This window comes from Culex pipiens, chromosome 3, assembly GCF_016801865.2.
Source record: "Culex pipiens pallens isolate TS chromosome 3, TS_CPP_V2, whole genome shotgun sequence".
NCBI classification, from domain to species: Eukaryota; Metazoa; Arthropoda; class Insecta; order Diptera; family Culicidae; genus Culex; species Culex pipiens.
In genome coordinates this window covers 44,506,410-44,530,736 of record NC_068939.1, presented here as the reverse complement: position 1 = coordinate 44,530,736, position 24,327 = coordinate 44,506,410, and the positions used below count along the sequence as shown (strand labels likewise).

At 40.5% G+C, this 24,327-nt stretch overlaps 2 protein-coding genes across 2 annotated transcripts in view; one reads left to right on the top strand and one right to left on the bottom strand.

Annotated features, from left to right (window-relative positions):
- Positions 1–2,511, bottom strand: part of LOC120429153 (uncharacterized) — a 132,049-nt gene extending 129,538 nt beyond the window's left edge. Inside the window, exon 1 of the mRNA XM_052710488.1 lies at positions 1,861–2,511. Within this exon, the coding sequence (XP_052566448.1) occupies positions 1,861–2,355 (495 nt within the window). The 5' untranslated portion in view covers positions 2,356–2,511. The remainder of the gene's footprint in view (positions 1–1,860) is intronic.
- Positions 2,512–13,534: 11,023 nt separating this feature from the next.
- Positions 13,535–22,769, top strand: LOC120416507 (transformer-2 protein homolog alpha-like). The gene is made up of 5 exons (XM_039578225.2): positions 13,535–13,945; positions 14,022–14,092; positions 14,160–14,436; positions 21,643–22,037; positions 22,095–22,769. Exons 1-5 carry the CDS (start codon positions 13,913–13,915, stop codon positions 22,228–22,230), a joined length of 912 nt encoding a protein of 303 aa, XP_039434159.1. The 5' UTR covers positions 13,535–13,912; the 3' UTR covers positions 22,231–22,769.
- Positions 22,770–24,327: the final 1,558 nt, after the last annotated feature.

Genomic DNA, 24,327 nt, shown 5'->3' with positions numbered 1-24,327 from the left:
ATTAGAATCTTGCGCTCCAATTAATCGCCGCAGAAAGATATCGTCGCAATGGGAAAACCCTGGGAAACCTAGAGAAGGCAGGAGAGTAGGCTTAGACATTTTTTTTTAAATTATAGTTGACTGTCAATCTGAGATATTCGTAAGGACTTTTACTGCTGGCTGACGAATGCTTGTCGGTTTTGGCTGCGGTTTTCTGGTTTCTGGTGGCGGAATCTACCGTTCTGAGACCTTTGTGGCCGGCTTGATGGAACCGGGTACCTGGTCGGATGGACGCACAGCGGGCATTGTTGGCTCCGTTGGGCATGCTTCCCCATAGTTGGAGAACTTGACGCCCAGCCATACGCTAACCCGGGCATGCTCAGAGGGGACATTACCTGACGGTTAAGGTCAGCGGTGTGAGGGCTATCGGCCCTGATTTTGACTACACTAATGTGCCAGACAATGGGTTAAAATGAGAAAATGACCAAAAATTTAATAAAACATGGTTCCACCAAAAATTACTTCTCTTTGGTTCAAGAAAACCATCAAAAGCTTTGTTTAAGTATCAGAAAACAGAATCCAATAGAAAATTACCCCACAGACCGGTGGCCGGAGTTCGGACCACCTAGATTCAGTTTTGTCAAGAATTTTATTCCATTGCTTTTTCCATGCAAAACAATCCTAGAATAGCAAAAAAATCCATGAGACGGAACATCGAAACCGGTTCCACTTTCTTCGGTGGCCACATCCAGAACCGTATTTAAGAAACAGCGTTAACTCGTCGGTTAACTGGTCATGCGACGTATAAAACTTTTTGATTTTGAATGAAGAGTGTCTTTCGGACCATCCATAAACCACGTGGACACTTTTTTGAAAAACTCAAACCCCCCCCCCCCCCCTTCGTGGACAATTGTCCTTACAAAAAAATCTTTTCTGTATGGAGCGTGGACAATCGCCATACCCCCCCCCCCCACGTGGTTTATGGATGGCCCCTTTAGGGTATTAGTGTATTAATTTGTCTGCTGGGCGGTCTGCGGTTCCCATGTTCCCCGGTGGTCACAATCGGAATCCGTTTCTGGCAAAACAGCCCCCTAACAGCGTTACACAATAAAAGAACGCAGTTCAAAAAGCCTCAGGATTGATATATTTTTTAAATCGAACATGATCCCTGCAATAGAAGGAAGGAGTTTTATTTTTAGTTTTTTTTATTTAAAAAATATTAAATATTATTCCATTAAAAAACGCTCACCATCTGAAAAAGACTGTCGAAACGAAAAAATAGCATAAATAGTTGATCTGCACTGACAGCAATGTAAAGTGAAAATCAAACCGATTGCTGCGATCAATTGAAAAACTCCTTGCGCTCCTATATTTGGGACACCTTCAAGATAATCACCAAAACTGATTATTTCTCAATACGCGCAATACTAACAAAAACTCCAAATTCATTGAAACACAAAATAACATCATGATTTCACACCTCACGACGGTACCCTTCTTCTTTGCAGTCTTATTTTGTTTACCCTCTCTGGCACCCTCTCCCATACCCGAATAGGGTGTTGTAAGCAGTAGCAGAAGGGTGTCAGTGTATGAGTGACACACGCGGGGCCGCCACCGCCGTCCGCAAACCCTCCGGCGCGCGGGGAGCATGCGTACCAAACACCTTCGCGTGAACCATCCTCGCATCGCGCGGCGGAACGAAACCGAGGGGGTAATTAATTTTATGTTAGAAGACCTTTTCGGAGGTTCCCGTTTTTTTCACGGGGCCATCTTCCCTTGAGGGAATCTATTTCCTTTGCCCCCCGGGGGGAGCGGATTATGATTGGCGAAAAGGTTCCCTTTTGAGGGGGGAAAAGGGGACAGCACTAATTGGCCACTCACCTTGTACTGCTGGAGGGTCAGCGATTCCGCTTCGGCAAAGTCATTATCGTCGGAATCGATCGTTTCGATTATGTCCAGCGGCTCGTTGTCCACGGGATCGTTGGAAATGGGCGGCTGTTGCTGCTGCTGCTGCTGTTGAAGGTTGGCCGCGGCCGGTGCCGGGTGATTCCCGTTTCTCATTTGTTGCTGCTGCTGCTGCTGTTGCTGGGGGTGCTGCGGGGACGGATTCCCCATGACCACCGGCGGAAGTTGCTGGTGGCTTGGCGGAAGCTGTTGTTGTTGCTGCTGCTGCTGCTGTTGCTGATGGTGGTGCTGTTGGGCTGCGGCCGCTGCTGCAGCCGCCGCCGCCGCCGCAGCTTGCTGTTGCTGCATTTGGCTGTAGTGCAGCTGCTGCTGGGCCAAATAGCCCCGATTGTCATGCTCCGGAAGCATCAGATCGCTCCAATCCGGCTCGGACTTGATTGACACGGGCTGCTGCATCACTGCGTAGGACATTCACTTCCGGCTGCCACGGGGAAGAAAAAGGGAACTCGCGACGACGACGACGGAACGGAACGGAACACACACGACGGAATTGCTTATTAATTGGATGGGCCAAGAAGGAAAAAAACGCACAAAGGAGAGCGCACCTCCGCGAAGCTGAGAGCTCTTGCCGCGATGACGTTCCACACAGAAGTAAACATGGAAGACGAAACGGGAAAAAGTGGCCGCAAAGCGCGATTGGATGGCAGGAGAATGGAGGAATGTCAAAAGCTTGACGAAATTTCAACGAATGGGTAGGGCTGTGCCCGGCTTGTGCAAGCAAAACCCCGATCAGTTCAATCCAAATTGGGAACACGAATTCTGTTCGAATCGTATACGAATTCAGTTTTAACGCAAGATCTGGTTCTGCCCAGTCACGAAATATTCTAGCAGAGCTGGTTCTGTCAGAATCCTGCTAGAACCATGGAACGTTTCTGCTAGAATGCTGTTAGAATATCCACCTCTGTTAGAACTCTGCTAGAATTCTGCTAGAACGCTGTGACTGGGTGGTTGTCTGTACACTCAACCCCCGGTGGTTGTCACTTTTTCGTTTGACACTTTTTTAGTTTGTACCCCGTTGGTTGGTAAAGTCAAACTAAAAAGTGACGAACTGTCACTTTTTAGACGGCGCTTACGCACACTATCAATACAAACGTTTTATAGTGTGTATGAACTCCGTGTAAAAGGGGTGTCAAACTCAAAAGCGACCCCGTTCGTTTGACAACAGTTGGTGTCAAACCACCGGGGTTTGAGTGTATTTTTGTCCTTTTTATGAAATCAATGTAAGAAAAGATAACACAATTTTTTTTTCAAAACACTATTTATGCTTCATAAAATTATTTATTTGTTATTGCTTGCATTTTGTTTTAGCATTTTAAGAAGCTAATTAACGCGCAGAAAAGTAAGGCATATTTGAATCAACGTTTTGTTGATTTGAAAATCAAGATTTTTGTTGAATCAACGCTAAACGTCAAAGCAACTTTTTTTAAAACAACAAAAGTTTTTTGTGGAATTGAGAAAATCAAGGTTTGTTTCAACGCAAAATCGGTGTTGATTATATTCAACAAAAAATTGTTGAATCAAGCATCGTACAGGCTGATTCTACAAAATATTTTTCTGCGCGAACCTAAGTTAACAAAAGTATTTTCACTGCAGTATCGAGAAATTAAAAGTGAGAGTGTGTGCAACATGGAGTTAAACTTTCTGTGAAGTTACTGTGAAGATTATCATAGCACTTTGAAAAGTTTAACTCCATGTTGCACATACACACTCTCACTTTTAATTTCTCGATAAATTTTAAAAAGATTTGAAGTTAAACTAAACAAGAAGACTACACCGAATGGAACGACACAGCGAAATATCCTGGATTTTGGTTAATATTTGAGCATTCTTTCAAAATCCGATTGATTCTGATTCCGCGTTCAAAACCCCCTAATTCCAAGAAAATCCGACTTTTAGCTAAGCAAATCCGATGTTATCGAGCAAAATCCCATCGAAATCGATTGTCTAACCTGTCAAACTTTATATCAAATATGACATTTACAAAAAAATGTTTTTATTTTGTTAGAAGCCTACATGGCAAGAAAATTAACCTAGCGCGCGATATTTCTTGCATCTTCACCTAAAACGAAGCTTTATGAACGGTCGTGCGGCTCTATGAAAATATATGAAAAAACTTAGAATTGGATAAAAAACAAAAATCCACAGGATAAATATTTTCTAGGTCACGGATATTTTTTTATCTTGAAATCCTGTCCTATCCTGAAATCTTGAGATTTGTTCAACGATAATTTGCAACAATATCCACATAGTTTGCCTAAGGATCAACATTCTCATGAGACTTTCTGCAGACACTTTTAATTTTTTGTACAAAGTTATGAACAAAATGCGCATGTTGAGTTCCAACTAATAGATTGTTATAATCGTTGAATATTTGTTGGAAGAGTTATCCTGTCAGTGATTTTTTTTATTTTCGGTTTCCATAAATATTGATTATTATTTATATTTTTTGACGTACCTCGTAACTTTTTTCCTGAGCATTGATTTACTTAAAAACACCAAGACATTCGCTATCGGGCTATAAGATGACTGTGTGTGTGTACTTTTTTCAGAAAGAACTAGATTATCAAATTTGAGTTCAAAGAGTACATAAATATTGGCAAAAGGATGCAGTCAAAAATCAATTAAATATTTCCGACTACAAAACCAATATTGCTTTTTTTTTTAGTTATGATGATACTACATACATGGGTAAGAGCTGATTGACAGGTTATCATTTAAAGATCTCTAAAAAAAATAAAAATGGCAACGCAGCGCATGCAACCTGAAAAAAATTAAAATATAAGAAGTTTTGTAAATCCAGGTTTTCAAGCGAAGATGGCGTTCGAATGTTGAACGTCCGAAATGTCAAAATCGCGCAAGAGCACCAACATTAGAAAAAAAATGTGGCTGTCATGCCATGGCACACTTTTTTCGTAATGTTGGTACCACCACAGACAAACAGACGGGACACTCGAGTTCGGAACCATCGTCCTTCAATAACCGAGCCATAACGGTTATTTCAAATGCAATTTAGCTTCGGCATCCACTCACCCGGCGCTGATGGCGCTGCTGTCGTGACAGCTCGCCCGTCTTTCCTCAGTGTGTGTAATGCGAGGTGTAATGTGTTTTTGTTGTTGTAAAGTTGAGCTTGAGCACGTGGCAGCAAATGAAAACAAAAAAAAATATGATAGAATTCAGAAATTCTAACGGTGATCCACAATCCAGGCTTTGCGGGACAAGACTGGGGCAGTTTCGACCACGGTCAGATGAGCGGCTGACTAGCGAAGACATACCCTTTGCCCCACTATTAACCCGATAGGCTGCTGATGAGGCGTCCGCTACCACGGAGGAAGCCAGATTGTGTGGTGAAGTCATCTCCTTCGTATCGGCGACCAGAGGAAAGCAGAAGTCGGAAGTGAGAAGGAAAAACGCGAGAATGTACAGTTAAGACTAACTAACATTTATTGCTCGTAAAAACGCGTCTGATCGTGGTGATCGCTAAACTGGTTCTGAGAACGATCGACGAGTCGTCAAAGAAGGAGAGCTCGTCGTCGTCGTCATCGTGGTTGCCAGAAGGGCCTAGGATGTGCGCAGACTTGATGTGGACAGCGCAGATTTCCACACTCCTCCTCGATGGACAGCAGCAACGCCTACGCCAACAGCCCGAGCGTTCCGCAGAACTGCCCAAGCTTCAACGGTCCCAGGGGCTTGGTGAAGAGATCGGCTACCAACCGGTTCGTCGGACAGTACTCCAACGCAATCTGCTTCGTGACGCACAGTTGCTGACGGCTTGCCCACGAGATTGCTCCTCCTCCAAAGGTGAAAACAAAGCCGGACGTTGAGCGTCTGTTTCCTGGATCGCCGGCCCAGTCTGCATCCGAGTGCCCAACTAGTGCTTCCCCAGGCTCGCCGCCCAGTCGAAGATAGTACTCCCTCGTCGCTTTTAGATACCGGAGCACACGTTTTGCCGCGGTCCAGTCGACTTCATTGGGCGCGCTGAACTTGCGCCCAAGAATTGCCGCACCGACCGCAATGTCCGGTCTAGCAGTACAGGCGATGTACATCAGTCCACCTACCAAGCTCCGGTACTTCGTCTGGTCTCCAAAGGGCGTACTCGGTTCTTCGGCTTTGAGGTACCCGGGGTCCATGGGTGACTTCGTGGTTTTCGCTTGCTCCATCCCAAACTTCGTGAGCAATTTGTCAATGTGGTTCTTCACCCGCACCTTGTAGCACCCGTTGTCGCGTTTCACCTCCATACCCAGGAAGTGCTTGGCACCCCCCAAGTTGGTCAGCTCGAACTCTCTCTGTAGGCACCGGAAGATCCGGTCGATGTCAGCCTCCCGTGTCGAGCCAACGAGCAAGTCGTCGACGTAAACAAGCAGCAACACAGTTGTTCCGCCTTGCTGCATCCGGTACAAACATGGATCTGCGTCCGCGGCCTTGAACCCCAGCTTCGTCAGCACTTTGTTGAGTTTCCGGTTCCAGCACCGAGCGGATTGGCGCAAACCGTAAATGCTGCGCCGAAGTCTGCACACGAGCTCCTCCTTTCCCAGCGCTGTACGGCCGGGCAGTGCTGCCAACTCCTGCATCGCCTTCCGCCACTCGGGTATCTTCATGGCTTCCTTGTAGTTCTCCGGATCTTCGAACGCACACGATGCCACGTCGACCTCGTACTCGTCAAGATGTTTCGGCAGCTGGATGTACCGCTTCGGTCGACCGCCGCCGGCGCCGTCCGCGCCGCCGGTTGGTGCCGGATAATCCTCGGGCTCTTCTTCAGGAACTGCGTCTTGAAGATCACTCACTGTTTCGTTCCCTTCATTTTCTTCTTCAGGCACTTCTTCCAGCTTTTCCCCACACGGCAGCAACTCGATCTCCTCCTCAGCAGCTGGCGTTTCCGCGGCAGGTCGTTCCGCGGCAGGCGGTCCCGCCACTGTTTCTCTGACGGCGGGCGGCCCCACGGCAGGCGGCCCCGCGGCTGGCAACTCCACTTGAGAACTCCTGTTGCTCAACTCGATGAACTTGGCGTCGCACTTTCTCAATTCTTTGCTGTCGAATCCGTTACCTCCGTCCAAACGGTTGATCTGCATCTTCCGGCCGGTCCGATTCTCCGTCCACCGTACCTTGATCCTGTTCACGGCCTCCGATGTGCATCGACTGACGTCGTCGATGAGGTGCATGACGTAACGCTTGACAGTTTGTGTTGACATTTGTATCGGGCCGCACAAGTCTGTACGCACGATGTCCAAAATCTGCGTCGAATTTCTTTCGGTCACTGGCGAGAAGGGGGCTTTGACAGATTTCCCCTCCAGACAACATTCGCAAACGAACCGATTGCCACAGTCACGCACTTTCATCCCGGTGGCCAGCTGTTCATTGTTGATACGTTCGGCAGCTGCCAAGTCACGGTGGCCCAGCCGCCGCTGCCATAGGTGTTGGCAACTCTCCGTGTGCTGCCCTGCGGATGCTTCTGCCAGGCACAGGAAGTACATCCCGCCACGACGATCTCCGGTTGCCTCCACACGCCCGCTGGGGTCCGAAATCTGGCAGCCGACGTCGTCGAAGAACACTTTGAGGCCGTTGTGCGCCAGCTTGGACACGGATATCAAGTTCGTTGACAAGCCGGGCACAAACTTAACCTCTTTCACCTCTATTTTCACCACATCTTCTTCGCCGTCTAGGCCAAACAACACAACACTGCCTTCACCTAGAATTTGCGTCTTCTTTTTTTTTTTTTTTCTTTTTTTTTTTTTTTTTTCTTTTTTTGTCTTTTTTTGTATTTTTTTTTCTTTTTTTGTATTTTTTTATGTTTTTTTGTGTTTTTTTTTCTTTTTTTTTCTTTTTTTTTTTTTTTTTTTTTTTTTTTTTTTTTTTTTTTTTTTTTTTTTTTTATTTTTTTTTATTTTATTTTATATTTTTTTTATTTAAAACAATTTTTATTTTTTTTTCTTTTTTTTTTTTTTTTTTTTTTTTTCTTTTTTTTTTTTTTTTTTTTTTTTTTTTTTTTTTTTTTTTTTTCTTTTTTATTTTTTTTTTTTTTTATTTTTTTTTTTTTTTTTTTTTTTTTTTTTTTTTTTTTTTTTTTTTTTTTTTTTTTTCTTATTTTTTTTTTTTTTCTTTTTTCTTTTTTTTCTTCTTCTTCCCGTCGGCGAGCGTGATCCAGCCGCCGGCAAACTCTCGGAGCGAGGTGAAAATCGACCGATCGTTCGTCATGTGTGCACTCGCGCCGCTATCGATCACCCAGCCAGCCCTTTCGTCACCGGCCGTGAACGCGACCGCTTTTGCGTCACTGTGAGCCGCCTTGGCTCTGCCGTTTTCTTCTTTCTTCGCTGGCGTGACACTTCTTCTTCTGCCCAATCGACAATTGCGCATCAAATGTCCGGGCTTCTTGCACTGGTAGCACACTTTTTCACACTGCTCGGCCGACCGCATGGCCTTTTCCACTTTCAGCTCACCGCCGCCATCGCGCTCCTGCCGACGATGGTACTCGTCCGACAGCTTGGACTTGACCGTGTCCAGCGTCAGGTTCTTGTCCGACTGCAGGTCCAGCGCCGCTACCAGGTGGTCAAACGATGACGGCAGACTGCGGAGCAGCATGCACACCCGGACATCGCTGGCCAGGTCCATGCCAGCCTCTTGTAAACGATCGAACAAATCGTCCAACTCCAACACGTGCTGTTCAAGGTCACCGCGTTCGGTGAGGTTCGTCGAACATAACCTCTTCAAAAGGCTTACTCGAAACGACCGAGTCGTTTTCAGGTGGTACGCTTTCAGCTTGTCGTACACTTCCTTCGCGTGGGTGCTGCCCTTCACGATCGGGAACTGGTTGTCCTCAATTAACAGCAGGATCGTTGACCGCGCCTTCCGGTCCTGTGCGACCCACTCCGGCTTCCGGGCGTCCCCGACCGGGATGGCGTTCGTCACGACGGACCACATGTCTTCGCGGGAAAGCAGCGCTTCGATCCGGATGTTCCAGGTTTGCCAGTTCCGGCCATTCAGCTTCTGGATGGCGAACTTTTCCGGCATTTTGTTCACTTCCGGTACGGAACACAAAGGCACAGACAAACAATAGTCTCTAAAAAACTTCTTCCACTGCGGGAACAAAGAAAACCACGCGGTTTTTCTTTTTACAACCGAACCTTCTATTCCGACTCTGCTGGGCCCATAACCTATCGGCGACCAGAGGAAAGCAGAAGTCGGAAGTGAGAAGGAAAAACGCGAGAATGTACAGTTAAGACTAACTAACATTTATTGCTCGTAAAAACGCGTCTGATCGTGGTGATCGCTAAACTGGTTCTGAGAACGATCGACGAGTCGTCAAAGAAGGAGAGCTCGTCGTCGTCGTCATCGTGGTTGCCAGAAGGGCCTAGGATGTGCGCAGACTTGATGTGGACAGCGCAGATTTCCACACTTCGAAGCAACCTTGGAGCAATTGCTGCTTAGATTGCTGCAGCTGGTCGTCATTTTGGCGATGTTGCGTCGATCGTGAGCGCCACTCAATCTTCATCCACAGTTATTCTGTATCAACTTAACTACTCCGTGGACACGTTTCCCGCGGATGTTTCGAAACGCCCATCGTTGGGATAAATTCACTGATGTTACTTGAGCAGGGAAACGTTAGCAGGGAAAATTTTAGTTCTCGTATTGGCCACCAGATGGCGTCATTGAAATCCAATTTCCCTGCTCACTTCACATCGTCAGCAGGGAAAAAAATTGTGAAGACAGCAGGGAAAGTGAAATTTCCCTGCTAACGTAAATAGTTTTTTTTAACTATAATTTTTATCGTAAATGCAATCTTTTCAACAATATATTTGCTTTGATGTATAATTAGTTTTTTTTACGTATTTGAATACCTTTGAATCTGAACAAATATTTTCCCTGCTAACGTATCAGTTACTGAGCCAGAAGAAAATTCATAGTCATGGATCACAAAAATCGGCGTTTTCGAACCAAAATAATAATTTAAGTTTAAATTTACATTCAAACTTTTATACAAAGGTACTCAAATATGTTGGTGTAAAATATTTTCAAATCATTCCTGTTCTTCAAGTGTTCAGCAGTGAATTCTATCATTAGGGCGTGGCTTATTATTGTGATGAGCATTTTCCTTGCTAACTTCACAGTAACCAAGCTTTTTGTTTTTTTATACAGGCTGTAGAACTATTTAAAAAATAAATGAGTAGGTATCTATTTAATTTAACACAAGCACATTTTACTACCTTTTCATTAAAGTACGATTGTAATGTAAACTCAAAAAAATATTTTGTTTGAAATAACAATATCACATCTTTTCTGGTTGGATAACTCTTAAAGATTTGGATTTCCTTGCAAATATTTCTTTACCATTAATCGCTTGGTATTAGAATTTTATTTTAAAACAATTAAATTTCTATTTTTTTTTCGAAATTTATATTTTTTTTTCAGACAGATGTCCCAGAATCAATTTTTTAAGTGAAGTCCCAGACAAATCAAAAATGTTTTCCCTGCTTACGTAACAGTTTACTGAGTTAAGTGTTACTTCAGCAGGGAAAACGTAGGCCACGTCTCGCAAACGACCCACAACGTCGTCAGCAGGGCAAATAGTTGTGAAGACCGCAGATTTATGTTTTTTTACAGGGCCATGTATGGTGGCAAAGCTTTCACCTCATATGCAGTAGTTTGAGAGTTCAATTGCATTTGATATTTTTTCCCGAACTTATATGGACACCTTAGGGAAATCGACCAATAGGTAGTAGTTTAACATGAATCATTTTATCATTAGTTAAGTAATAACATTGCCACTGAATCCGCATTGTAAATATCGCCTTGATACTCTTGAAGGCTGTTCCTCTCATGAACCAGGAAAAACTTTTTTCTGTTTTTGTAATTTCAAGAAAATATTAATTTGTAAGCAATATATCTAATTGAAAAAACATGAAAGCCACAAAAAATATCATGCCCTAATATGTTTTGAAAACATAATAAAAAAATAGGCAGATTTTTTCCCTGCTGACTTCACTTTTTTTCACTGCTAACAACGTTGTGGGGGCGTGGCCTACGCTTTCCCTGCTGAAGTAACACTTGGCCCAGTAAACTGTTACGTTAGCAGGGAAAACATTTTTGATTTGTTTGGGACTTCAGTTTGAAAAAAAAATCAATCAATTCTGGAACGCGTAAGCAGGGTTATTTCGTCCGTGACTTCAGTTAAAAGAATCAATTATGAGACACGAATTTAACTTTAGAAAAAAATAATTAATTTTCAAATAATTCAAATTGATGTCGCTAGGAGTTTTGGCCTTAATGTTCCATAGTTTTTGTAAAATTGCTCTAAAAAACATTCTAATGTCAAGCGATTAATAGTAAAGAAATTATTGAAGGAACTCCAAATCTCTAAGAATTTGCCTACTATTTACGACACGATTTTTTTTTTATATTTTCGCTGCTTACGTTAGCGGTAATTATTTGAACAATTTCCTGCTGATTTGATCAAATCAGTATTTTTTGTATATTTTAATGCAATTTAATCTCAGTTTTTTTTAACTGGCCCGCGAGCCGGATTGATTTTCGACTTAAAATGAAGATAAAAATGACTAGTATGAATATTTTTTAAAACTTTTATCAAAGTTATGTTCGCTGGTCACATGAGAATCGATTCCATCAAACAAATCATGAAAATGTTGGCAATTGTTAATTAGACGATCAAAAATGTAAAAATTGAGCAAAAAGGGTTGGTCAGGCCTGATTTAGCTAATGGAGGAGAAGCTTTATTATCGGATGTATATTTTTCATGCTAAATAACGTAACAGTTACTGAGCCAGAAATAAACTTAAATGTCAGAAGAAGCTATAGTCTAAAATTAAATACAAACTACTAATTTATTTTTTAAATAGTTCTACATAGACCTTAGCTTGTATAAATATAAAAACAAAAAGCTTGGTAACTGTGACAAATAAAAACTGTGAAGTTCGCAAGGAAAATGCTCATCACAATAATAAGGGACGTGGTTGATAGACGGAATGATAGAATTCACTGCTGAACACTTGAAGAACAGCAATGATTTGAAAATATTTTACACTTAAATTATCATTTTGGTTTGAAAACGCCGATTTTTGTGATCCATGACTATGAATTTTCTTCTGGCTTAGTAACTGATACGTTAGCAGGAAAATATTTGTTCAGATTCGAAGGCATTGAAATACGTAAAAAACTAATTTAAATACATCAAAGCAAATATATTGTTGAAAAGATTGCATTTACGATAAAAATTATAGTTAAAAAAAAACTATTTACGTTAGCAGGGAAATTTCACTTTCCCTGCTGTCTTCACAATTTTTTTCCCTGCTGACGATGTGAAGTGAGCAGGGAAATTGGATTTCAATGACGCCATCTGGTGGCCAATACGAGAACTAAAATTTTCCCTGCTAACGTTTCCCTGCTGAAGTAATATCAGTATAAATTCCGGTAGATTTGAATTGATTTTTTTTTTCTATTTCGGCGGCCACTACTGGTGTTTTCGTGACTTATATCTTGTATCTTGTTGATCAGGTGTAATGGTCTTGGTAATGGTTAGAGGTTTCGGGAGAGAAGTAATGTTGGACAGTTTTTGGGAGCAACGGGGAGGACCAGTGGTTTGGTCTCTGTCGTTGCGGTTGTGATGCGTCGTTGCTGATGCTGCCGCATGGTTTGGCCGTCATCTTCGGCCATCGGTGTTAATGTTTATTTTTATTTCATCGAGTACTGACGATAAGGAACAACAACATTATTTAAATCAGCTGTTGATGTTTACAATCGTTAAGGCTTGATTGTCTCACGCATACACTGACATGACACATGACATTAATGGGTTTGTATTGGTATGTTTGGGCTGCGCTTCGGCATAAGCTCACCAGGCCCTGCTGGCGTCACCGTGATTTGGTGGTTTGATGAAGGATGATGATTTTCAAAAATTATTTGTATGGAGAGTCACGTCTGTTTGTCTGTGGTACCACTGCGTTATTTTGACATTTCGGGCGTTCACTATTCGAACGCCATTTTCGCTTAAAAAGCTGGATTAATCTATTTTAAAGCAAAAACCAAAGCATCTACCGGTGGATACTTTTCTACCACAGATTTTTGTGCGATCAATGTGGTAGATGCTTTGGTGGATTTTTGACAGTTCGAATTATTTCAAGAAAATCCACCGCGGTTAACCCACTGATAATTAACATTACACACTATTCAGTTCACTTTTACACACTTGTATAAGAATTTTTCAGTTCAAGTATGATTACACGAAAGTGTGTAATCATACTTGAACTCTGGAGTTTTTTTTTTGAAAAGGTCCAATAAACCAAATTTCCAGTTTTTGCTTTTTGGGTGTTTTTAAAACCGCCTTGGGTCAGGGGTATTGAAAAACACCTAAAAAACAAAAACTGAAATTTTGGTTTATTGGACCTTTTCAAAAAAAAACTCAAGAACTGAAAAATCCCATACTAGTGTGTAAAAGTGAACTGAAAAAAGTGTAATGCTGTTTACCAGTGCAAATCAAATTAACAAAAGCCCTCAAATCTGGCAGCGCTGCACCGTTGAAATATTTCGCATTTGACACTTCTTTTTCTTTTAGTTCTTTTTTCTCCTTTCAACGTCGCCAGAAACCGTCATCACTCCGCACTCGCAGCAAGTTGGCTGGCCATCTTTTTCTGCTGCTGGTTTTCCGTCGTGGGAAATCGAAAAAATCCGGATTCTTTCCGGCGAAATCCAGTGCTTTGGTGCGTTGCGTGGTAGGACACCACCGTGTCCGCCCGGAAGAAAGTGTTTGCTCGCGGGTGCCGGTGCTTAAAGTGGGGGAAAATTCAATCGCAAAGTGAAGTGAAAATTGTGTGTGTGTGCGCGTCGTCGGTCATTTTGGGGCTAGAGAAGAAGCGAAAAAAAAAGTGCGTTTCGTTTTTGAGGTGAACTTGCAGCAGGAAGAAGGAAGAGAAAGGTTATCCGTTCCGCCGTGTGCGCAGTGAGGAGGTCAATCTTGCTGGCCGAGATGAGTTACTCCAAGAGTCATCAATATTATGAGGTAGAAGTTGAGGAGCTGCTGCGGATTGTTCCGAGATTGCTGACGTGGGATTCTTTTTTTGTTTGACATTCCACAGCCGAGGTCGCGTTCCCGCAGCCGGGATGACCGCACCAGATACCGCCGGGAGTACCGGGAGGAGGGCGACAGGTAAGAGTGTTGAGCAATGCTGCGTCCGGAGAATTTCTAACGATCTTTCCTTCCTAAACCTTTTCAGATACGCTACGTCCTACGGCGGTGGTGCAGGTGGATCGTCGCACTACGCGGCCAGCGCTTCCTCAAGCGGGTACGGAAGTGGTCGCCCTACGCGGGCGCCTCGCCCGTACGGGGTGGGCGGTGCCGGTGGCAATCCGGACTCGAAGCACCAGCCGCCGGGCGGATCCCGCGTGGTGGCCGTGTTCAACCTCAGCATCTACACGACCGAGGCGGAACTGTACGACATCTTTGTCAAGTTTGGCCCGCTGAAGAAGGCCACCGTCGTGCTGGACGCGAAGGTAGGTTCCGGCGGCGGCAAACGGGCACGGGTGACGGAAAAGTTTGAAGAGTTGAAAAAGCATTCCAACAGTTAATGTCCTCGCCGTGAAGAAATACTAAGCGTGCCGGGAGACTGACCAATGTTTGGATAGATCAAAGGTGGTGGTCCGCTTGCGGATGGCCCCCGCCGGAAGATTTTAGAGAGAAAAGCGAAGAGATGAGCGTTTCTTGAAAGGCTCTTCCGGACAGTTGAATTTTGTTGTGAAGAAAAAAAGTTCTATTTAATGAAAATTGATTACTATGTGGTGAATTTATTCTATTTTTGAAAACAGATTTCAATAATAGCATAAGTTTACTAACGTTTTGAAACTGGGAAGAATGGAAGAATTTTGTTGTTTGTTAAAATTTAAGAAGCTTGGAAAAGGGTGTTGCTGTTAAGAAGATATGTTTTTCGAAAAGAAATATTTTTCCCAATTTAGCGGACAGCAGCCAGAAGACGAGTCAACGTTGAAGGAAGAAAAGATCGCCCGGTCCTGGAAGATTTTCGCTGAAAAGAGAAGACAACCCAGATGATTGCAGTGTAAATCTGGAAGAAATCCCGAATGAAGAGAAGATTTCAGAAGTCCATGGAGAAAAGCATGCAACCGCATGAAATTTCCACCAAGAACAAGGAATCTACAGTAATCCGATAGGAAAATTACTGAAAGAAGGTGTGTCACAACGAGTCGAAGAAATCGCAAAGTGTTTAGCCGAGAAGAAAAAGCTGAAATGCAGGAAAATGGTGAAGAGAATAATCCAACCAGAAATAGCGGAAAAAATGACGGAGAACAAAGAAAACTAGAATGCACAACGAGAAGAAGACTACAAAATTCTCGAGTTGGAAGATCTACAATCACACTACAAGAGAACATACTGGTATCCTGGAAGCTGCTTAAGGTCGGAGCTGAACAATTCAAAATATCTGTTCGGATGGAGCGAAGAGAAGCAAACCGAGTCTTTGAGACTAATCGTACCAAAAAATAGGTGCCGAGCGTGTTATCAAAGGTGGTATAATTTAATTGTCAACATTTATTTTTATACGTGCGATTATCTAAATATGAAAGCAGTTATGTAAAATATTAATTAAACTCGCTGGCCAAAAGCATCGTCACAGCTGAAACTATTTTGCAGAATTTCACTTAAATTGAGAAAACAGTGAAATTTTGAGAAAGTATAGCCTGTATCAGACTTGCTTCCAAATTTCGCTGGCCAAATTTCGAAGTCGTTGGGCCTTATCCCCTTCTCTCGCTCACACACACACACCCAGACGAAAGAGCGAAACACTCACACAGCTATTTGACTCTCTGCACCTGTTTTAGTGCATCTCCAGCGCGGGTAGCAAACATCGAAGCAAATCAAATTTGCACCCGACGTCAACCCTGTCGCGGTAGCAAATTTGCTCTCAGTTCTTCGGAATTTCAATTTTCTACCCGCTATTCTTCTGGTTTGCTACCGTGGCAAATGAAATGATGCACGGAAAATTGAATCACGCACGGAAAAAAAAACTTTTTTAAATTGTTAAAAATGTAAAAAAAATTTAAAAAAGAAATAAAATTAAAAATATAAAAAATTCAAAAAAAAAATAAACAAAATTCAATTAAAAAAATTGAAAAAAAAAAACTAAAAAGTTATAAAAAATAAAAAAGTATCTTTTTTCTAAAAAATGAAAATAAAATTAAAAAAATTAAAAACTATTCAAAAAATTCTAAAAATAAAAAAAAATAAACTTTAAAAAATTTATAATAAATAAAAAAAAGTTACTTAATCCACCCTTAGGTGGTTGGCGCCTTCCTCACATTTAAAGGGTGCTATCCAAAATGCAAAAAGTGCGTAAATAACACTTAAGTGCTTATAACTTTTGATATGGTTGTCAGATCTTCAACGTTATAGACGCATTGGAAAGCTCTTTTGAATACCTATCCAACGATGTGTCGCATGAGAGATCCGGACAACGTTTCATCAACATATCTGAGATCCGGCCTCCAAAAAGTGCATAAATAACTCTGAAGTGCTTATAGCTTTTGATAGGGTTGTCAGATCTTGAATGTTTTGGACGCGTTAGAAAGGTCTTTTGAATACCTATTCAACGATAGGTCGCTTAAGAGATCCGGACTGCATTTTCATCAAAATATCTGAGATCCGGCTTCCAAAAAGCGTATAAATAACACTTAAGTGCATATAACTTTTGACAGATTTGTCAGATCTTCGATGTCTTAGACGCGTTGGAAAGGTCTTTTTAATACCTTTCTGAAAATGTATAGCATGACGGGTTTTCTTACAAAAACCACCCTTTTTACAATCTTCCGGACTTTTGTTAAAATCGTTTTTTTTAGCATAACTTTTGAAGTACTTAACTAAACTGCATAATTTTTAATAGCGACTTATGGGACCCCAAGACGGATCGAATGACGCCAAAACGGATAAAATCGGTTCAGCCAATGTCGAGATAATCGAGTGACAATTTTTTGATTAACATCCCACCACACACACAGACATTTGCTCAGAATTTGATTCTGAGTCGATAGGTATACATGAAGGTGGGTCTAGGAGGTCTAATTGAGAAGTTCATTTTTCGAGTGATTTTATAGCCTTTCCTCAGTAACGTGAGGAAGGCAAAAATTAAAGAAAATTAAAAAATAAAAAAAATGAAAAAAAAAATTTAAAAATTTAAAAATCTTCAAAAAAAAACTGAAATGAAATAAAAAATGGAAAAAATGAAATGAATTTTTTAAATTTTAAAATTTTTGAATTTTTGAAGTTTTGAATTTTTGATTTTTTGAAGTTTTGAATTTTTGAATACACAAGAGCAGACAAAAATCTCCGAAACACGCATTTAAAACTTTACCCTCGGCTTGCTGATACTTGTCGGTAGGGTTAGTGAATTTTCACGATTTCGCGGACAGCGTGAAAATCGCGAAATTTGAAGATTTCCGTGAAATCCCGTGAAATTTATCAATTTTCTCAAATCAATCCATAAAAATAACAACATAATAAATATTTCATTCTTAAAGATCTTTAAAGTAAATTTTATTAGATTTGAATTGAAAAGCGTATGAACCATTTGAAGAATTGTTAACAAACAAATATTAACATGAAATTGATACAACATTTACTGAGAAGTGATTGCTGCGAATACTTAAATGATGTTAACAAAAATCAGTCAAAGAAGAAAAAATATTCTCGATTTTTTTTATAAATTTTGTCTCTTTCAACCAATACTTGTTAAAATTGAATTAACAAGTATATTGTAATTTTTTTTAAAGATTGTACAGATTTTTTGAGTTGTATGGATTTACCTTTAGAAATTAATTAAAAGCAAACATTCATTTAAAAGTAACATTTCGTGAAAATAGTTGTCTTTCCCATTTCTTCCGGTCCAGGAGGAGCAAAAAAAAAAAGATTGAAAAAATTGATTCCATCAGAGAAGGGGAAGAAAAATATTGAGAAAATAGATTGCAATTTTCGTGGTACTATAAACAATAGTTTATCAGTTATTCTTAGGAAACCAGCTGAATTTTACATTTTTTTCATTCGCCGTTATAACAATTTTACTTTAATTTAATTTGAATTTTGAAAGATATAATTTTGAAATATGCTGAAAGATTCAAGCTTGATTTATTCAAGATTAAAAAAATAGTTTTTTTAATTTTAAAAATTTTGTTACAGATTAAATTATTTTTGACTAGTGATTTTTATTTTAGTTTTTGAAAAGTGAGATGAAAACCTTTAAATTATTTTTACTGGGCAAATGTCGCAAAAAAGTTATTTTAATTGTTAGATTGTTTTGTTAAATTTGGTATTTATATGAAATTCAATAAATTGTAAAATGTTAAATTAGTAGCAAATCAGCGAAAACTGTTTAGCTATATTAATCGAACATTAAAAAAGCAGGTCAATAAATGACAATACGCATTTTGTTTTTCAAAATATTTATAGAGCCCATCCATAAACCAAGTGGATTTTTTTAATTAATCAAATTATTTTTTGTGTCACGTTCAAATTTAAGTTTATTGAAAAATAATATGTAAAAAAGCATAAAAAGTACTTTCTGTAAGTCTAACATAAAATTTTCATAGTTATTGTAATATTTTTCACGTTCCGTGAAATTTCCGTGAAATTGGGTGTTTTGAAATTAAGGTCCCCGTGAAATTTGCAATTTTTGAGCGTGAAAAATCACTAAGCCTACTTGTCGGGTATCAGAAAATGAGTACCCGACAGGTACCGACACACATTTTTCTTCTACAGATGAACTTGAGATCAAATTTGAAAACCTGCTTTGCTACGCGTGGTGAGAGACTCGGTGGCAAACTCGAGAGCAAATTTGGTGAGAATCAAATCGGATAGCAAATGGTTTAACTGTCGACATTTTCGAAAAATGAAATTCTCTGAAATTTTCAATAGGATTAAAAAGTTACATAAACTTTTAGCATTTCTAGGCATGAATCAACACATAATTATTGATTTTGAAGGTAAACGGAGCAAAAAATGATAAAAACCCATATTTGCACCCCCGCGGTGGGCTTGTTTCGGTGGCAAATTTGCACCCCAGCGCTGGAGATGCCCTTAATCGTTCGTTCGGTTGAATTCTATCGAAATTTCAACCACTTGGCCCATGAATGCTTTCAAATGATTGCTTTTAACACACTCAGCCCACACACGAGAGAGAGAGAGAGAGAGAGAGAGAGAGAGAAAGAAAGAAAGAGAGAGAGAGCTATTTTGTGTCATTGGTTCACCCAATACAAGTCTCCATACAATTTTGGCTGCTGTCCATACAGCAGTGTGGTACGTATATATTCAAACAGCTGTAAATTTTGAATGAATTTTCCAAAGAATTTTCTGATCAATTAGGTGTCTTCGACAAATTTGCTTAGACTGACTTGATTCTAGCTTTCCAACTCGCTCCGTAAAAAAATAGTGTCTTTGACACAGTTGTAGGTACACTCATCCCTCATATTCAGAACAGTTTACAGATCGGCCAATGTTCAATAAATCATATAAAATCGATAATTGAACATAATGATTTGCTTTTACCTTCATGTGAAAGCTTTTCTTGCGATCTTTCGATTGATGTATAGACCGGCTGTACAATTTTACGATTTATATCAAGTTTTCGAAGAAAAACATTGACCATTGAAATCCACAAATTCGGAACACTTTTTTCTTACGATGTAAACAAACTTTTTTTTCTCTCCAGGTGTACATATTTTTTGCAAAATAATGACTTTGCACTCTGAAACCAATAGAACTCATGGTTAGTGATGTTTTATGAATGGTCTGATAACTTTTTTGTGAAAATATCAGTTAAATTCAGGTGTTCCACAATTGTGGGAGACACAATAACATCCTACAATCATGGAACGGGCAATTTGGAGGCAGTATTTTGCTGCTCTGGATAAAATAGTCTTGAAATGCAGTTTTTGTTTGAAAAGTATAACTTTTACTGGTGAAATAGCAAGAGAATGTCCAAATAAAGGCCTTAAAAATAGCAGGGTCGGCAGAAAAGTTGCATTTTGCATTCTATTGACAAATTAACACAAAAGTGTTCCGAATTTGTGGGTGTTCCGAATATGTGGGATGACTGTATTGTTGAGGAAAATTGCGAAAAAAGTGAATTTCATAAAATCCTTTTTTTTTATTTTCGAGATTTTTTGATACATTTTAGGGGGTAAAAACCCGCAACTTTTGAGCCATAGAGACGTATGGTCAAAAATCAAGGCAAGGCTATAAAATCACTCGAAAATTGAACTTCTTAAATATACCTTCTAGATATACCTTAAAGTATACATAATATACATATCGACTCAAAATCAAATTCTGAGCAAAAGCACTGAGTTATCTCGGCACTGGCTGACCCGATTTCGACCGTTTGATTTGTATTGGGTTCCCATAAGTCGCTATTGAAAATGATAAAGTTTATTTAAGTACTTCAACAGTTATGCTAAAAAAACGATTTTAGCAAAAGTCCGGAAGATTGTAAAAAGGGTGGTTTTTGTAATTTGTAATGTTATACATTATACATTTTCAGGAAGGTATTTGAAAGACCTTTCCAACGAGTTCAAAAGATTGAAGATCTGACAACCGCATCAAAAGTTATAAGCAAGTGTTATTTATGAACTTTTTAAAGGCCGGATCTCAGATTTTAGCTAGCATTACACTCAAAATGTGAGGAAGGCACCAACCACCTAATGGTGGATTAAGAAACGTTTTGATAAAGGGCTCCGTTTTCAAGATATAGCCATCAAAAGTTTGATTTTAGCAAAAAAAAAAAACGTTACTTAATCCACCTTTAGGTGATTGATGCCTTCCTCGCATATTTTTATCAAAAAATCTGAGATCCGGCCTCAAAAAAAGTTTATTAAAAACACTAAAGTGCTTATAACTTTTGATAGGGTTGTCTGATCTTCAATCTTTTGGGCTTTTTGGAAAGGTCTTTTGATTACCTATCCAAAAACCACCCTTTTTTATACCGTTTCAAGCTCTAGCCAAATCGTTTTTTTAGCATAACTTTTGAAGTACTTTTCTAAACTTCATAATAATAACTAGGGTCTTGTGGGACCCCAAGACGATTCGAATGAGACCAAAACGGTCCAAATCGGTCCAGCCAGTCCGGAGATAATCGTGTGCATATTTTTCGGTGCACGAACTCACATCCAGACACACGCACAGACATTTGTTCAGAATTGGATTCTGAGTCGATAGGTGTACGTGAAGGTGGGTCTACGAGGGCAAATAAAGAAGTTCATTTTTCGAGTGATTTTAAAGCCTTTCCTCATTGAGGTGAGGAAGGCAAAAATTAAAGATTTAAAAAGTGTGGTCTGGAAATATTTTTGGGTTGCTCTTGTTTTGTTTTTATTGTTTGTTAAGAAAAAAAATAAAGCATCTTTGATCCCCTCGTCATTTTTCAATCAGCCCAGTTAGTGAACAGCTTTCGGTAACTGGCTACGTTCTCAGCCCAGTTAGCGGACAAATACTGTACCAATTTCAACCCACTCAACTGTACGTTTATGGACCAGCTACAAAATAACGTTTAAACAGCAAAGTAAGACAAAGTCCTCCGTCAAAAATATTTGATTATTAATTTTTCAAATTTAAAATACTATCGCATAATTCCATGAAATTGGTTTATTTTGCTAAATAAATACGCCCTGAACAAAACTAACGATCCGCATCTCTCTCCACCTTCACAGACCGGTCGCTCGCGCGGCTTCGGCTTCGTCTACTTCGAGAGCATCGAGGACGCCCGGGTGGCGCACGTCCAGGCCAACGGCATCGAAATCGGCGACCGGCGCATCCGCGTGGACTATTCCGCCACGGACAAACCCCACGATCCGACGCCGGGCGTTTACTACGGCAAGGTGGCCCATCCGAAGCGGGAACACGGCGCTGCCAGCGGTGGTGGCCATTACGAGCGGGGAGGCGGCCCACCGTTGGGACCTCCGGCGTCACGGTCGGCAGCCCCGGTGGGTGGCGGCGGAGGGGCGGCCGCAGCCACGGCCGGAGGTTACTACCACTGTCGGGCGTGCGAGATCGAGGCCATGGAGCGGGAACGGTGGGAACGGGAAGCTCGGCGGTACAGCAATGGGTAGGTTCTTTCTGGAAGAGAAATCAACTTGATCTGACTGCGTTTCTTCCCCAACAGCGATCAATACCATCAGCAGTACTACTACCAGGACAAATATGCCGCGCCGGCACCACCAGAGCCACGCGGCCGCGAGCGAACCTCGGTGATGTCCCGATCGCGCAGTGACTACTACCGGGGCGGTGCCGTTCGCTGACAGTGGCCGGTCGCCGTGGCCGGATTTCCCGGTGGATATGCCGCGATCATGTAAAAGCGTTTTTTTTTAAATGGTCACACACTCCCTCTCAAACACACTTAAAAACAATGGCACGGCTTTCCTCCCGGGGACACATCCGGCTTATTTCCTCCCACACTCCCACGTAACTATTAAACAATCGACAAAACAAGAACCTGGACACAAACCGTTGATGGCTAGTCCAACAACTGCGAAACAATATATTTATTAGGATGTAAAACAAAAAGAAACGGTTATGAGCACGATGCGTGGCCGGAGACAAAATTACAAACAAACTCACAAATTGAACAGGACGCATATTTACTGACTCACACAAAACAAGACAAAAAAAAACATGAAACGCAATTGCAAGCAAGCAACAATGATTATGGAAAGAAACAACCCATTAAAACATACAAACACACACACACACAATTGTCGCTAGATGAACAACAACATTGAAAATGACCTATTTGAACTTATTATACCATGAATAAAAACTTAGAGGTAATTCATCACAAGGTTTTTTTTCAAGTGTCTTATTTCTGCTTCGAAATCTATGAGGAAATCCTTAAACCTTTGAAGGCTGAGCAGGGACAGCTATTTCTAAAGCTGAGTAGTTTCTGTACGATTTAGCAATTTTTCGCGATTTTTAAATTTTCATTTACCTTGTAACAGGGTGGCCACACAAGTCGGGAATTCGCCAAAATCCGCCAAAAATCGGGAAAATTTCGGGAACTTGTGATTCCTAATTCTAATTCTTGAATAATTTTGTAATATTTTGTACAATTTTCAAATTAAATTCACTCAATGATGATACTCGTCGGTTGACACCCAGGCGAGGAACATCCCGGAAGGAGGCCAACTACATCCGTAGTGCTGTTTGGACAAACAGCATGGCTCTGGTTCCTTGCAAGTGTCCTATTTTCTTACCTCCACGTTGGCTTGGTTTAGTCATCATGATGACAAGGTGTAACCTAGCTGGTGGCCTGTGGAAACGGCTCGTAAAGCTTTGACCAGCGAGGGTTAGAGTCGAGACGGCTAAAAGAAAAGGGCGCGTCAATGTGGGAAAGGGAAGCAATTTGTGATTGTAGACGGTATTGTTTTGATTCGCAGTATGTTGAGTCAACTGCTGTGGATGTACCTGAACATCGCAGAACGGGGTTTCTCTTCTTTCCATTTTTATCTACCACAGTGTTTCTCAACCGGTGAGGAATTCCCCCCTGGGGGGGAATTTGGCCATTCTAGGGGGGGGGGGGGGGTAATGAGGGTTCAATAGAAATTCAATGTCTTGAATCATTATTTGAATCATTCTTTGCAACTTTCAGTTTCTTTGATTAGCAATAACAACATTTGTTTTTTCCCAAAAAATAGTTATTAAAGTTTCAATTTCTGTGAATTTTGACATTTCTTGAAACAATAAAATGATTTTTTTTAAATATTTCTGAGGTATTTGTATTTTTTGGACTCAAGCAGATTTTTTTGTGACAGATTTGCTGGTTTCTGTGAGATTTTTGTACACTTTTTAACAAGAATGTTTTATTAAATAATTGGCAGTTGACAAAAAGTTTTTCAAACATCATTTAAGTTTGTTTGAATTCTTTGCATTTTTAAGAGTAATCTGTCTTTTGCCGCAGATAATTATTAATTTTGTTTCATATTTGTACATATTTTTTAATTGTATTTTTTTATTGTAATTTAAACGAAAAGAAGCTCAGAATAGTGGCTTTTATTTTTTTTAATTAAAATAAAACGTTTTCAAATACCTTCTATAGTTTTTTTTGTTATGAAAACTGTAATCTTTTTGCAAACCTAAAAAAATTAATTATGTTTGTGCATTGATACCAGTAAATTAAAAATAAGGGGGGGGGGGGGGGGAATGAAGTTCTTGCAAATCAGTCAAGGGGGAATGGATCGCAAAAGGTTGAGAAACACTGATCTACCATCTATCTTCTGTTTATTTTGTTTCACTGATTTCGATTTAACTTTTTTGATTCTCTTATCTCTCCACGCTTTTCCACTCTATTTTACCAATTCTTGAGTAACATTTGAAAAGGGCGCATAAGCATTTTGACAGCT

Bases quoted from the DNA above. Each gene is read 5' to 3' on its own strand.
- LOC120416507 (XM_039578225.2), top strand. From the start codon at position 13,913: ATGAGTTACTCCAAGAGTCATCAATATTATGAG. The intron at 14,093-14,159 runs GTAAGAGTGTTG...AAACCTTTTCAG, and splicing joins TACCGGGAGGAGGGCGACAG to ATACGCTACGTCCTACGGCG. The intron at 22,038-22,094 runs GTAGGTTCTTTC...CTTCCCCAACAG, and splicing joins GCTCGGCGGTACAGCAATGG to CGATCAATACCATCAGCAGT.